The sequence below is a fragment of the Equus asinus genome, chromosome 14 (genome assembly GCF_041296235.1).
Source record: "Equus asinus isolate D_3611 breed Donkey chromosome 14, EquAss-T2T_v2, whole genome shotgun sequence".
NCBI lineage: Eukaryota > Metazoa > Chordata > Mammalia > Perissodactyla > Equidae > Equus > Equus asinus.
Window position 1 is genome coordinate 3,380,248 of NC_091803.1, and position 13,648 is coordinate 3,393,895.

At 46.8% G+C, this 13,648-nt stretch overlaps 1 protein-coding gene across 3 annotated transcripts in view; it reads left to right on the top strand.

The window, feature by feature from the left end:
• The window catches only part of SDK1 (sidekick cell adhesion molecule 1), an 865,901-nt gene that overhangs the window by 653,833 nt on the left and 198,420 nt on the right, over positions 1–13,648 (top strand). For all 3 annotated transcript variants that reach the window (XM_070484134.1, XM_070484135.1, XM_070484136.1), the window contains 3 exons: positions 5,913–6,060; positions 7,049–7,189; positions 11,845–12,026. In XM_070484134.1, coding sequence (XP_070340235.1) covers positions 5,913–6,060; positions 7,049–7,189; positions 11,845–12,026 — 471 coding nt within the window. The remainder of the gene's footprint in view (positions 1–5,912; positions 6,061–7,048; positions 7,190–11,844; positions 12,027–13,648) is intronic.

Here is a 13,648-nt window from a genome sequence, read left to right on the forward strand (position 1 = left end):
CACCACTTCATATCAAGGGTGCTTACCATCAACATGACTCACTGCTGTTGGTGCTGGCGAAGCCTTCTAAACATTGGGAAATTCAGCTTCATTTGTGTGTGGGGCTAGACTCTTAGGGGCACCTGTCTGGAGTGTGCAGGATCATCCTAAGAAACCAGAGCACCCACAGTCGGTGTCTAGACAGACAGCCTGGTGTGGGGAAAGAGAGTCTGGTGAGTGTGACGGTGCTGAGACCCTTGAAGGCATTGATCCAAGAGAATAGTTCCACTTCTGGACATACCAAGCCTTGAACTTCCTAGCTTTAACACTAATTATGACTACTCATGAGGACTCAAAAGAACAAAGTTGCGTTTCTCTGGAGTTTCTACCCAGGTGGAAAGATCAGCCCGTAATCTTTGACTCAATCCCTCTGTGCCTTCTTTTCCCATATGAAAATGAGGATAGTCACATCTGCCTCCAGGTTTTTGTGAAGGTTAAATGTGAACAAATAAAGCCATTAACAGTGCCGGGGACATGGTGGGGGCTTTCGCTGAACAAGTATTTCTTGAGTTCCTGCTATGTGTTGGACACTCCTCTAGATGCCGAGGATCTGACTGTGGATAAAATAGATTCGACAGGAGTTTATCTCGTGCGTGGCTATTTAAATGGGCAGCCTTTATTATTATTACCTGATGTTTATATTTCAGGAGACGCAAAGTGCAGACTGTTGTAGCCCAAACAGCGGTGGACGTAGAATTAGAAAAATAATAAATCTGCATCTTAATTCTTCCGCTTAACTTCCTCTTTAACCTGGGGGAAGTTGTTGCTTTAATGAGAGAATGTTCATTCTCATTCGTATAAACAACACAAGTAAAGCATCCGTGAAATCACATTTTTCACTCACCAAACGTACAATTTGAGACACTTATCGTGCTCATTGCTGGCAATGTTGTCACAAAATATCACTTTCTAAAAACTTTTCATTATGGAAAGTTCTAACTATAAACAAAGGGACAGAGTATTGCCGTATTAGGTTTCAATTACCATTAACATTTCACCATATTTGTTTCATCAATCCCTCACTTTTTTGCTCGGATATTTTAAAGAAAATCTCAGCTATTGTTTGATTTCGTCCTTAATTGACTGAGTAAACAGCTCAAGAAAGGGACTGCACACCTAACAAAATTAATGGTAATCCTTAATATCATCTTATATTCAGTCCATGTTTCAATGTCCCTGATTGTTTTTTAAAAAATTACTTTTCACAGTTGATGTTTGAATCAGGATCCAAACAAGGTCCATCGTTGCCCTGGTTGTTTCGTCTCTTACGTCTCGTCATTATCAAGAGTCCCCACCTCCTTTCGCTCTGTTCTTGGCTGGTGCCGAAACCAGGGCATTGTCCTGTCGAATGCTCCCAGCCCTAGACTGCTTCCGCGTGGTGTCATATAATTTGTTCCTGCGTCGTCTTTATTACCCAGAGATGAGAATGGATTCGCGTTGAGCTTTTGGTTGTGTTCTCTTGAATTGCACGTGCATGAGTGTCCGTGCTTCCTGGGTGTTGTGGGTACTTCCTGCTGCATCTCACAAGGAGACACTGGGGGCCCCGCTGCTCTGCTTTCAGTGACGTCCGAACCATCCCCCAGTCCAGAAAGGGACAGCCTGTCAGGTGGGGGAGAAGTCATTTATACTTCCTGAGTCTTGGTGTCCTGTCTGTCAGAGGAGAGAGAAGATCTCCTCCCCACAAGGACTCAAGAGGTTACAGGTGTGAAAGCACTTCCAGACTGTGGACTACCATACAAGCGTTAGGTACTCATAATAACAGTGGTCCTTTGGAAATTAAGGAAATTTTCTTTGAAAAAGTATTTTCCTTCCTCAGTTACCTTTAACTGAGAAAATGGTAATGCCCTTTTTTATTGGAAAGAGCTTCTAGTACATTTGCAAAGCTTGAAAACCATGAGCTTTTTAACCAACGACAGAGCACAGGAGTGACTAAGTCCTCGTGAGAGAACGATTAGTGATGCCCGGCTGTATAGCAGAGGTTTGTGCGATAGCCCGATTGGGGAAGACTAAAATGCCTTCGTCTTTTAGATCAGAGGAGCGAGAGGCTTCGCTGAAGGGGAGGAAAAAAGCTATTGAAACTTTTATGGGATGGTTTGCTTTATCAAAAGATTCTGCCACATTCCAGCCCCAAGACAAGCATCGCTAGTACTCTTTTGTGAGGACTGGGAAAAGAATCTTTTAAAGGGATTTTGCTTATTGATTGTCAGGAACAGGCTTGCTTTTTAAATTTTAACAGTTCTCAGCAAGCTGGCAATTCCGAAGCTTGTGAATGAGCAAATCCTTCCCAAACCACTTTTTTTTTTGGTACAAATCAGAGTGCCCACGAGATGGATCGGGTTCATTTGTATTAGTTTTCAGTCTAATCTCTCTTCCTGCCAGATCTTTTATCTTCTAGTAGGAGAGGAGAAAGAATAAATAAAGGATTCCAGAGACGCACCTGCAGGACTGAGCAGAGCCCCACGGTACTGGGCAGATTAATAAGCCCTGTTGTCAAATCAAACCGGGCAGCGGATCCTACTACTTGGGTTACACGCTTTCAAGAGCTGTTTACACTCTGAGTGAACAAATGGCGAGAGTCAGACTCTGGGAGTCTGGGAGGGAGGGTGCCTGGGACAGGCGAGGCAGTATCCCAAGCACCCTCTGCCCTTCCTTGCTCCCATTCATCCCTTTGGTCGACTGCTTCCACTGCTGTCCTTCTGACTTTGTCTCTTTCTAGAACTGCTGTCATCACTCTACCTGAGTGAACAGGTGAGCTGTTGGCTCACAGACCCTGAAACCTACAGGAAGAAAGGGATAGAAGATGAGTTTTATTGAGGACTGGGTCCCCACAGGAAAGAGACAGCACTCTTGAATTAGAATAAACAAGGAGCAAGTTTACAGAGGTGTGGGTGGAAAGAAACCACAGTAACCTGGGGCTGGGAACAGCAGCGGAGCCGGTCCCACTCTTAGGGCACAGAGCCAAGGGGAGTCACAGAGCCCAGAGAGAGAGGTTGGGTAGAGCTGCCCCCAGGAGAAGAGCAGGAACCTTTGCGTGAAGAATGCAGACAGTCTGGGGCAATCTCCCAGCGAGTCAGAAAGAGCCCACCCCTGCCAGGCAGGTCCTGCAGGGCACAGAGCAGGCAGGAGGCGGTGGAGAGTGGCTCTGGGTGGGGAGACGGGAGCACCAGAAAAGGTATCCACCGTGGATGGATGCATCGATGCACACTCTCTTATTTCATGCTCGTGACAGCCTCGGGAGTTAGGTGTCATTCCCGTATTGTTTCACCATTTGAAAAATATTTAATTGTAGTAAAGTACACGTAGCATAAAATTTGCCTTCTTAACCATTTTTAAGTGTAAGCTCAGTCACGTTAAGCACATTCACATCGTTGTACAACCAATTCCAGAACTCTTTTCATCTTGCAATGAAACTCTGTCCCCATTAAACAATAACTCCCCATTCCTCCCTCCCCAGCCCCTGGCACCCGCCATCCTACTTTGTCTCCGTGAATTTGATTACTCCAGGTGCTTCACATAACTGGAATCATACAGTATCTGTCCTTTGGTGACTGGCTTATCTCACTTAGTATAATGTCCTCAAGATTCATCCATGTTGGAGCAGGTGTCAGAATCTCCTTTTTTTTCCCAAGGCTGAATAATAGTCCACTGTATGGACAGACCAGATTTCTTTATCCATTCATCCCTTGATGGGCACTTGGGTTTCTTCCACCTTTTGGCTATTGTGAATAGTGCTGCTATGAGCATGAGTGTGTAAATATCTCTTTGGAGACCTTGCTTGCGGTTCTTTGGGGTATATATTTTGAAGAATTATTGGTGGATCATATGGTAATTCTATTTTTAGTTTTTAGAGGAACTGCCGTGCTGTTTTCCATAGTGGCTACACCATTTTACGTTCCCACCAACAGTGCACGAGGGTTCTACTTTCTCTACGTCCTCACCAACACAAGCTATTTTCTGCTTTTTTGCTAGTAGCCATCCCAATGTGTGTGCGATGGTGTGAGGTGGTATCTCACTGTGGTTTTGATTTGTCCCCAATTTTGACAGAAGAAGCTCAAACAAAATTGAACAATTGTTAAATGGAGGAGCTTGCAGTCAACTTTGGTCTCTGTTTTTTCTACTACATATCACCTGTCAATGAAAACCATATTTCCACTGTCTGTGACTTGGCATGGAGAGTTCCAGGGTCCCACCAAGCAAGTGAAGTTACACTGGTGCTAGGGAGCTCTTTCATCTTTATGTGGACAAATTGGCTCTTTTCTGTAAGAGAGGCTGCTTAGAAAACCAGATCATGAGCTGTTTAATGCATCTAGAAGGGTCTGAGACTCCCAAAGTGAGAAGAGAAATTGGTGTGGGTTTTTCCATAGTTAATTAGGGATGCATACGTGGCATTTTTAAGGAAACATAAAGAGAGGGGGATCTTCATCAACTGTAGATTACCTATATCGCTGAAAAGCAAAAGCCAAGAGCACTGAAATGCCCAGCTGGTGGTGGGGACTGCATTCCCAGAAAGCCGTTTTCGGAAGCAGCTTTATTTGAAATAATTAAAAAGATTCAGCTTTTGTAGCCTGGTTGGCATCGTGCTTCGGAGCAGCGTAACTTCTTGTTCAGGATTCCAGCTAACAAGCTCCGACTTAGTGATAGACATCTCCGTGTGCAGGTCAACAGAAGCTGCCTCGGAGAGTCTCATTTCATTTTGAGCAGTTTGCGGCTACTTCTTACTGACCGTAAGGAGCCAGAGTGCATTTCCGATGAGCTCCCAGACGCAGACTTGTGAATCCTCCGGGTTAGGTCTGTAGATGTCTGCAGAAGCGGCCATGATCTTTGTGTGTGGACTGTGCACGCAGCTGGCATTGTCTGCAATCTGAGCACAGCCCGACGCGATAGTGGAAACCATGGGGCACCTCTTTCTGATCATCTCCAATGTGGGTGGAAGGGACTTGAGCACCACTTCAGAGGAACAAGAAAGACGATTTGCATTCCACAAGAATCTTTTTCCCCCACATTGTACTTCACTGGTAACTTGAGAATGCAGCTCAGGCATCACAGCAATTCCGGATGGGAACTGACAGTGGGCGCTCAAAGTCATTGCCAGGTCTTCTTCATTCCGGGGCATCACTTTATGAAATGAGAGGGCCAAAAAGCATGTTTAAACTCTGCAAAAAAAAAAAAAAAAAAAAAATCACCTAAAGGTGTGGGAGCCCAGCTGAACCTCCTGAAGCCTTGCAGGCGAGAGCCCTTTCCGCTGGCAGAGTCACTCTTTCACACCTGCCGGAAAGCTGGGTGGAAAGATATTCTAAACTAGCTGTGAATTTCATTGCGTCTCTCTCCAGCCAAAGCCACTCAGGGGTGTGGTGGCGAAATGGGCTGCCACACAGATGGTTTGCAAAATGTGCAGCCCATCTGTCTTTATCATGCTCATTTCCTCTTTTATTAAAATGTTAATGAATATAGTTTTTATTTATCATTCGGTGACATGTGCAGCATCTTTTTCTGGGAGACAAATCTGCAATCTGCCTAACCATGTGAGCTGAAAGAGAACTTTTTCCCATTACACACTGAACACAGGAATGAGAGATATTCCGGTTCTGTTTAAACTGCTATATGCAGGTTGAACGAGAAATTCCTTTACTTGCGGATAACAGTACAAGGAGGCACAGTGGACTCAGAGTGGGAAGCCCGGGTTTAATGCCAGGCTCACTGGAACTAGCATGAGCCTCAGTTTCCACATCTGTTGAATGGGGATGAACACTCCATCTCCTGGAGCTGCCGTGGTAAGGAAATGAGATAATTCACGGGAATGCATTCTGCACTCACTTGGTATTATTCAGGCATGTGCTTATATACGTTTGAATTTGTTTTGCTCATTCTTTCAGACTCTCCGTGGAAAGTGCATCTGTCAAATGTCGGCCCTGAGATGACAGGCGTTGCCGTGCGTGGCCTGACTCCGGCCCGCACCTATCAGTTCAGGGTGTGCGCCGTGAATCAGGTGGGCAAAGGCCAGTACAGCACGGAGACGAGCAGGTGTGTGAACACGCCTCCCTCGGCGTGGTGGCCATGTGGTGACGAGGGGCGGCTTGGGCCCAGAAGCAAAACCGAGGCTTCACGTTGGGTGGGGGAAATCGATCAAAGTAGTCAACCTCCGTCCCTCAGTGATATTGGCAAAAACGCGAACGACTATAAGAAAGAAGGAAAACACAGTGTATGTTGGACTGGCTGGTTTTCTGTGATCGTCTGAGGGAAGTTTCTTAGACCTCCTGGTGCTCTGGTTGTGCCGACAGAAATCTTCCCTGTAGCACGGTCCTCTGTATACATGAAATTAAGAGTTTATGATGCTTTCATGCCTTTTACCCACCCCGACTGCCAGCCTGATGGGAGCTGGGGCCACCATCTTGACAAGTCAACACCTAGCGGTGTTGTGGGGAAGCCTAATGAGCTCAGGGTGTCCGTCGCGTGGCGCAGTCCCGGGTGGTCTTGCCGCTCGCCCGTCCCTGGGGAGGCTGCTTCTGGAGCTCTTTCAGATGTGACATGGGAAACGGCCCCACCAGATTGCCACGTGCGCTCCCCAACTAATCGGAGCTTTCTCAGTGGCCTTGACTTGTGGAATAGTTGAGCTCTCCGTGACTTTTTTCAAAATGTAGGAGTTTGCTATGGGAACTATCGAAAGAGCTGAAGAAGATCATTTGGAAGGAGTCTCAGACCACAGGCCCGCGAGCTGGCTCGCTCAGCCTTGTAATCCTTGTAAAGAGTGGAGGTGGAGTGCGTTATCTAGACAGAATAAGGTCACCTCCCGTGTCTTCCTTGCCGCTTGCTTAACTGATTTTCTATTATGTTGATTTGTTCTAACTATTTCACGCGTGTCCTTTCAGTCTGATCAGCTGTGCATTTTGCTTTTCTCGTCGTCTCTGGATTTTAATAAAGAGGCTCAGGATTCAGCAAGATGGAGGACGCAAAGTAGCTCCTTTGTTTCCGGCGCTGATCTCTCTTTCCCCTCCCCCTCTTTTATTTTTAGGCTGATGTTGCCTGAAGAACCACCCAGTGCTCCCCCGAAGAATATAGTGGCCAGTGGGCGAACCAATCAGTCCATCATGGTGCAGTGGCAGCCGCCCCCAGAAACGGAGCACAATGGGGTGCTACGTGGCTACATCCTCAGGCAAGTTGCTTGTGACAGGTCGTTTTTAGACTGTCGTTATCAAGAGTCAAGTGTCTGTTTTGCTGAGGTGGCAAACTCAAATGTCTATAGGAGCCCAACAGTAATGAAGAGAATCAGGCCAGCTGTAGGACTCCAGGGAGTGGTGGAGACTGTGGCAAACTGGAGTGCAGAAGCAAACAGGGACAGCCTTGCAGAGACAGTGTATGCATATTCAACCATATGTGTACCCATAAGAAACCACATCAGGGGTTGCATTCTGGCAGGACAACAGAGAGGGAGAGTATGGGTTGGGAGCAAGGTGAGCTGTTGATTGTAAATCCTTTTATTCTATTTAAGCTTTTACCAGGGGCATGTATTATTAAATGTAATAATTCTTAATTAGTAATAACGTAAAAGATTTAATTATTAGCCAGTTTTAATTAAATTAACCATGCTGGAATGTCACTCCTTATTGCCAGGTTCTCTAGTGTTTCAAAGAAATTTAAAAATCTAGCTTTTTACATGCAATCTCACAATTTTTAAATGTTGGAAATGATATCAATATATTTTGAAACACTGGGCAGGCCGTACTCACACATCGCAGGCCAGATGCGGCTCAAGAGGGGCCAGTTTGCTATCTCTGCCTTACAAGGGGTGGTCAGGCTGCTAACATGTTGAGAGGAACATACCAGGACTTGGCTGGGTCTGAGAGGAGAAACCTCCTTTGCCAGAACTCCTGCTAATTTTAAATACGCACTGAATGTGGTCATTGCAGTGATTTATTGATACAAGTAAGAAGAAAAGAGTAAAGCCATACCAAAGGATAATTATGAAACCTCTTCTGATAGATTGTGCTGCTGTCAACGGGTCTGTTAATCTGACATGTACTTTGACTGCTTTAGCAGCCTCATGGGGCAAGACGTCCACTATTACCTTCCTCCGAATGCCTAGCCCATGCCCCTTCCGAGTGTGTGATCAGAAAATACTGGATTAGCAGAAGTCTTAGTGGATAAATGTAATGTCTTAGATAAATGTGAGTGGTTATGAAAGTGTTGCTTCTTTAACTCCATTGCTTTGCATATGGAGGACAGCTCATTCCTAGTGCATATTTCTGTAATCATCCATTCGTCATTTAATACATGTTTATCTATACACATGTAATATTTGCCTGTCACAAAGAATTCACTGCTATTTTCGAGTTTTTCCTCAAGCGTATGAATTATCCTCTAAACATAAGCCAGATCATTATCTGCCTCAAGTGGCCTATGTTTGGCTGTCCCTAGGGGTGCATGGAGGGCTGGAGGCCTGGAGTCAGCGCTCAGGGCCCCTGTGGCCGCCGGGCCGCCCCATCTCTCCTTTCCCATTTTGAAGAAGGGGGAAGAGGAGACTGCGATCTGTCCCCTGCAGGCAGGGGGCGCCTGCGGGCTCCAGTTCCTGTGGATGCTTCCAGATAATTCCCAGTTGCCTTCCGGAAAACAGCCTGGTGCTCCTGCTGCTTGAAGGCTGACTTTTCTGTTGCGTTCATGCCACTCGCTCCTTGCTCCAGCTGTAGCTCTTGTTCCGTGCTCATCAACTAATGAAAATAATTGGCCTTGCCGTCTCGGACCATGCTTGTCACCAGCTGCCTCTTTTTTTTCAGCACACGCAGGAAAAATTTCCTTAGGCTCCAGCTGCCAAGTAAGGACTTTAAAAGTCAGCCCACAGAACCAGGCTCGGGGCATGGTGTTTAATAATGAAATCTCTCTGATGTTATGAGGCCCCATCAGGGACTGCACATTTCTCTATTTTGTGGCATTACTACTGTTAAAAGGATTTTCCGTGATGGTGTCAGGAGAGTCGAGTGCTGGAAAGGAGGGCATCTGTATTTGTAGGGGTTTAAATCAAGAAAGCCCTAAAGTGAGGGTGCACTACCCAAGGCCTGTGAATATCAAAGTCTCCAGAAATTAAAGACCCGTGCCAAAATGAATTTGCTTGGAAACATTTCCAAATAACCCTCCGGTCTGCAAATCAGCTCTGTTTGCAAGCGCGTGTCCTCCAGGGCACGAGTCGCCGGGGCGGATCTGCAGCGCAACCCAGGGAATAACAAAACACGAGTAAATCACGCCATGGCTCTGCCCAGAAGAAGTAGTTAGGGTGCATGCGCAGTAATAAAATATTTATAATAATGGGCAGCGTGTTTCTTGGAGAGGAACACAGGGGTTATGTCCTTTAAAAACATCCTCCTGTTTCTTTCCGGATAAAAAATCGTCTTGTTCTGCGTGACGCAGTCTCCTGGGCAATGTGTCCCACCAGTCAGAGGACGACGCCCCGCACTTCCGTCATTAATTGTGACCTTCCCAGACATCCTGTGAATGTCACAAAAGCACCCTGAGCAGCTGGTCAGAAGGGACCGACCTGCCTGCCGCGGCAGGGACAGCAGCCCATTTCCAAGACAGGAATTCTGCAGTTTGATGGTACCGTTGTGTAAAGAGGGACCTGGGAGGAGGTGTGTGGCTCATGCGGCCTTAGTTTCTTATAATTCAGAGTTATCCCTTAACTTACTACCTAGATCAGCAGTGTTTTCACAGAGAGAAATATCTAGGGTGTGGTTTACGAGTCCCATCTCTTTTGCATCCATTGTTTCATCTTATTCTGGCAACAACCCTCTGAAATGCCATTGTGATTATATCATTTTAGGAAGGTGGAAACCAAGGCTCAGAGAAGCTAAGAATTAGCTTGAGGGCACCCAGCTCGTAAGTTTTCTTCCCAATCGAAGTCTTCCAGAGCAGATTTCTTCCCTTCTCCCTGGAATGTATATCATATAGTGATGGGTCCACACGAGTGAGCTCTTAAGCAGTCATGCCCAGCGTGTGCCAGATTGGTTCTAAGCGGTCCTGGCACCGTTCCGCCGACAGGATGCTCTGGTGTCTGTTGTGGGTGTGGAGCCAATCTTCACCTTTTTCCAAATGGCTATCTAATTGTCGTAGTGCCATTGATTCTAAAAGTTCATGTTGTGTACATGGGGAATTTAAGGGGAAATAGCTGTCCCATGGGTTGTTCCATGCCAGCCTCTCTCTCTGTCGTCCACTGCCTTGAAGACCATCACGTTATAGAAAGCAACCCCACTCCCACTGTGAATTGTGCCCACACGTGCTCAGTACAGGTAGCTTGGTATAAGGATGCCCGTTCAGTAGGTCTTGGCGGTTGGTGGAATATGAAGCAAAAATGTGGTTTGATACAGTCCCTTTCGTTCTCGCCCGTCACAGAAGAGAACTGGCCATCCCCAGCGCCTCCCGCCAGGCGAGCTGGAGGCCTGGGGTGCTGCTGTGCCTTTAGGCCAGAGGCGGCCGAGGCCTGGGGCCTTCCTGCCAGTCAAGGGCTGCCTGCTCTTGATCGTTTCTTTTTCCCTATCAGAGGCCTCACTGAGCACAAATGGGCTGGGGCGAGTCTGAAAGGCTGCTCTCAGAAAGTCCCGATTCTCGTGAAGGGCCTTTCCTTGCTATTTCCGTGCTTCCTTAGCGCATTTTCAGCCATCATTCTCATTGGAGAGCTGTTTTCCACTTAAGGGCCTAAATTTCGGGGTTTCTTCTTTTTCTGATGCCAGCAGCCTTGATGACGTGCTGGTCCGTGTGACTCTGGCTCAGTTCCTTCCCCCTTGTGTCCAGGCACTCCGCCCTCGGGGACAGCGCAGGTGACTAACCGGGACTCCGCAGTCACAGAGGAGGAGCCGGAAGACCCCCGCCTGCTGTAGCAGGGCACGGAGCTCCTGCTGGCGCCCTGGTTCTGCATCCTCCTCAGTCTTTTCCCTCTTCCGCTTATCATACGAAGCCACGTCTTCTTGAGGCAAGAACTACTTCTTGGAGAGAAATTAGATGCTTTCGGAAGCTGCACAATGACTGAGGAAATTGCTCCCACAGTACATGCTCCGTGCTTCGCCCAGGGGAACTGATTAACTTCTATCAACGGAAGCGTGGAAAAACACTTGCCGCCCAAAATAATGCCGTGAAAGTCCTTTGAGAGCACAAATAGCAATTTCTGAATGTATGCATTTTCTAAGTCCAGAGTCGTGTATGCCATTTTTAAAAAATAAATACAACTTTAAATTTCTGCCTTTAATGCACTGAAGAGCACTCTACGAAGCTCCCCTCAAAAGCAGTTTGTCCCACTTTGCGTTGGACTAGTATTTTAGGAGTGTGAACACCTTTTAAAGCCACTCGTCCTAGTTCTGGGACCTGCTTGGACAAATCCAGAATTCCTAACTGGAAAGAGAGCTGGGAGCTCAATTCTCGGGTACCAGGAGGCAACGCACTGCTTGGCTCTCCATTTCTCCCCACGTTTCGGAGTCACAGGAGGAAAGAATTGCTCAAACTGATTGATGGCAGCACCCCGCTAGAAATCACGTCTGGGATTTTTGGTACTAAGTCAGCATACTGCCTAGACAAATTACACTTAAAAAGCTATAATTTTTCCTTAACCCTAACAGAGTTGAAGTGTCAGTTCTGTTTTGCCCGGATCTTATAATCACTGTGAGATTAGATTATACCTTTTCTAGTGGTTGAATTAAGAAGTAGTGTTGTCTGAGGCTGACCTCTCGGCTTTACTGTAGTTTATTGACTTCCGTTTTCCTCTAACCACGCACAGTAACCGCAGGTAAACCCGATTCCTGGCTCAAGTCATTTCTCTACGGTCTGATGCAGGTACCGTCTGGCCGGCCTGCCTGGGGAGTACCAGCAGAGGAACATCACCAGCCCAGAGGTCAACTACTGCCTGGTGACAGAGCTGATCATCTGGACGCAGTATGAAATACAGGTGGCAGCTTACAACGGGGCTGGCCTGGGCGTCTTCAGCAGGGCTGTGACCGAGTACACCTTACAAGGAGGTAAGCTTGCTTTCCTGCGAGCTGGCAGTCTTTGCTGGGGAGCAGGATTTGCAAAGTTTGGTGGGAGCGTGTTAGAAATAAAAATACAGGATTTGATCCTCTAGGGAGCAATTAGAAGGAAATTCATCACATGTTTAATTTAATCTCTCCATCTATTCCGAAGCTACAGCAATACTGTAGAAAGGAAACAGATGATCTTCTAACTGCTTTTTTCTGCTTACTAAGGGCAGGAAGGAGCTACATACATGCCTTAACTAGTCCACTTATTCTTGAAACCTTCTGTGGAATTGACTTTCTCTAAACGGAATCGTGGTATATTTTGCAGTAAAGCTGGCCTGGAGTCCTACGTGGTACTGGGACTGTTTTTCAAAGAAAAGGATTATTTAGAATTTTGTTTTTAGTGATGTAATATGATTATTGGCAATGGAATTTGCAACTTGGTGCTCTTTTTTCTTTTTGGTTTTCTTTTTCATTTACACAAGCAATTAACTAGATCAATAGAAACGCCTCCTCACACCCACCCCCCAAAAATGACCAGGCAGAATGCTATAGAGCCCGTGGCTCTCATGTATGTGTGCTGAGACCCAACCCCGTCAGGTTAAGGCTTTCTACAGCGCCTGATTCCTCCTCTGATTCCTGGAGGACCCGGGTCTCTGCCCAGGAAGAGCCAGGCATTGGAAACACCCTCCAGGCCTGCAGTTCACTGTTAGCGCTCTCAGATCCTCTCTGGACGCGACTCCATGTGCCCCACAGCAGCCCTGTCCTGCCCAGAGGAGGGGTCGCTACAAAGTCTCAACCCCTTCCCCACTCAGCAGGCACCGCGCCGGCCTCGCGCATGTGGTTTCGTCTGCTTAGGCGTCCTTATTGCTACCAGGCCTTGACCTTTCTCCAATGATAAGGTTTCTAACTGCCCACTTCTCTCCCCAAACCATGCCTGAGACCTAATGTTCCTTGATATTACATGCTGTTATTATCATCCCTTATTGATTGGCTGTCTGTTGTCATCCCTAAGTCCATAAATCCTCCTTTATAGATTAAGTGCAGTCAGTCCGGCTTTCACCGTGACTAGCAGAGATGTTTAAAATGCAAGACAGCCGGGAAGGACCTGCTCGTCGGCAAGTAATTCTTGATTACTCATTGGAAAATGAAAATAGCTGGAAACCTGGACTATTAATGTTTGCTTTAATTAGTCTATTTAATAAAATAACTATAAATTTGGAAACACTTAAAATGACGGCTATTGCTGTTAATAATCCCCTATTACTGTGAATGGCGACGGCTTCATTTTATTGCCGGTGCGTCTGAGCTCCGTGCAGGGCAAAGGGAAGCGGGTCTCCACCTAACTGAGAAGGGCTTCAAGGCCTTCGAGTTGGCTTTTATTCATTGGCATCAGGGAGCCATTAAAGGTTCAGAGCTGTAAGTGACAGGCTCAAAATGCTGTATTAGGAGTTTGAGTCTGTCAGTTCGTGTGCCACAAGATGGGAGGGGAGCTGAGAATGGTGGCAGCAACCCCAGAGTCAAAAAAGCAGTAGTGTGGCCCTGAGTGATGAGCTTCCCTGGCTCTGACGATGGCTGTGAGAAGGGCGAGCGATCATGTTTGGGTGGCACTTTGTAGTTTTCAA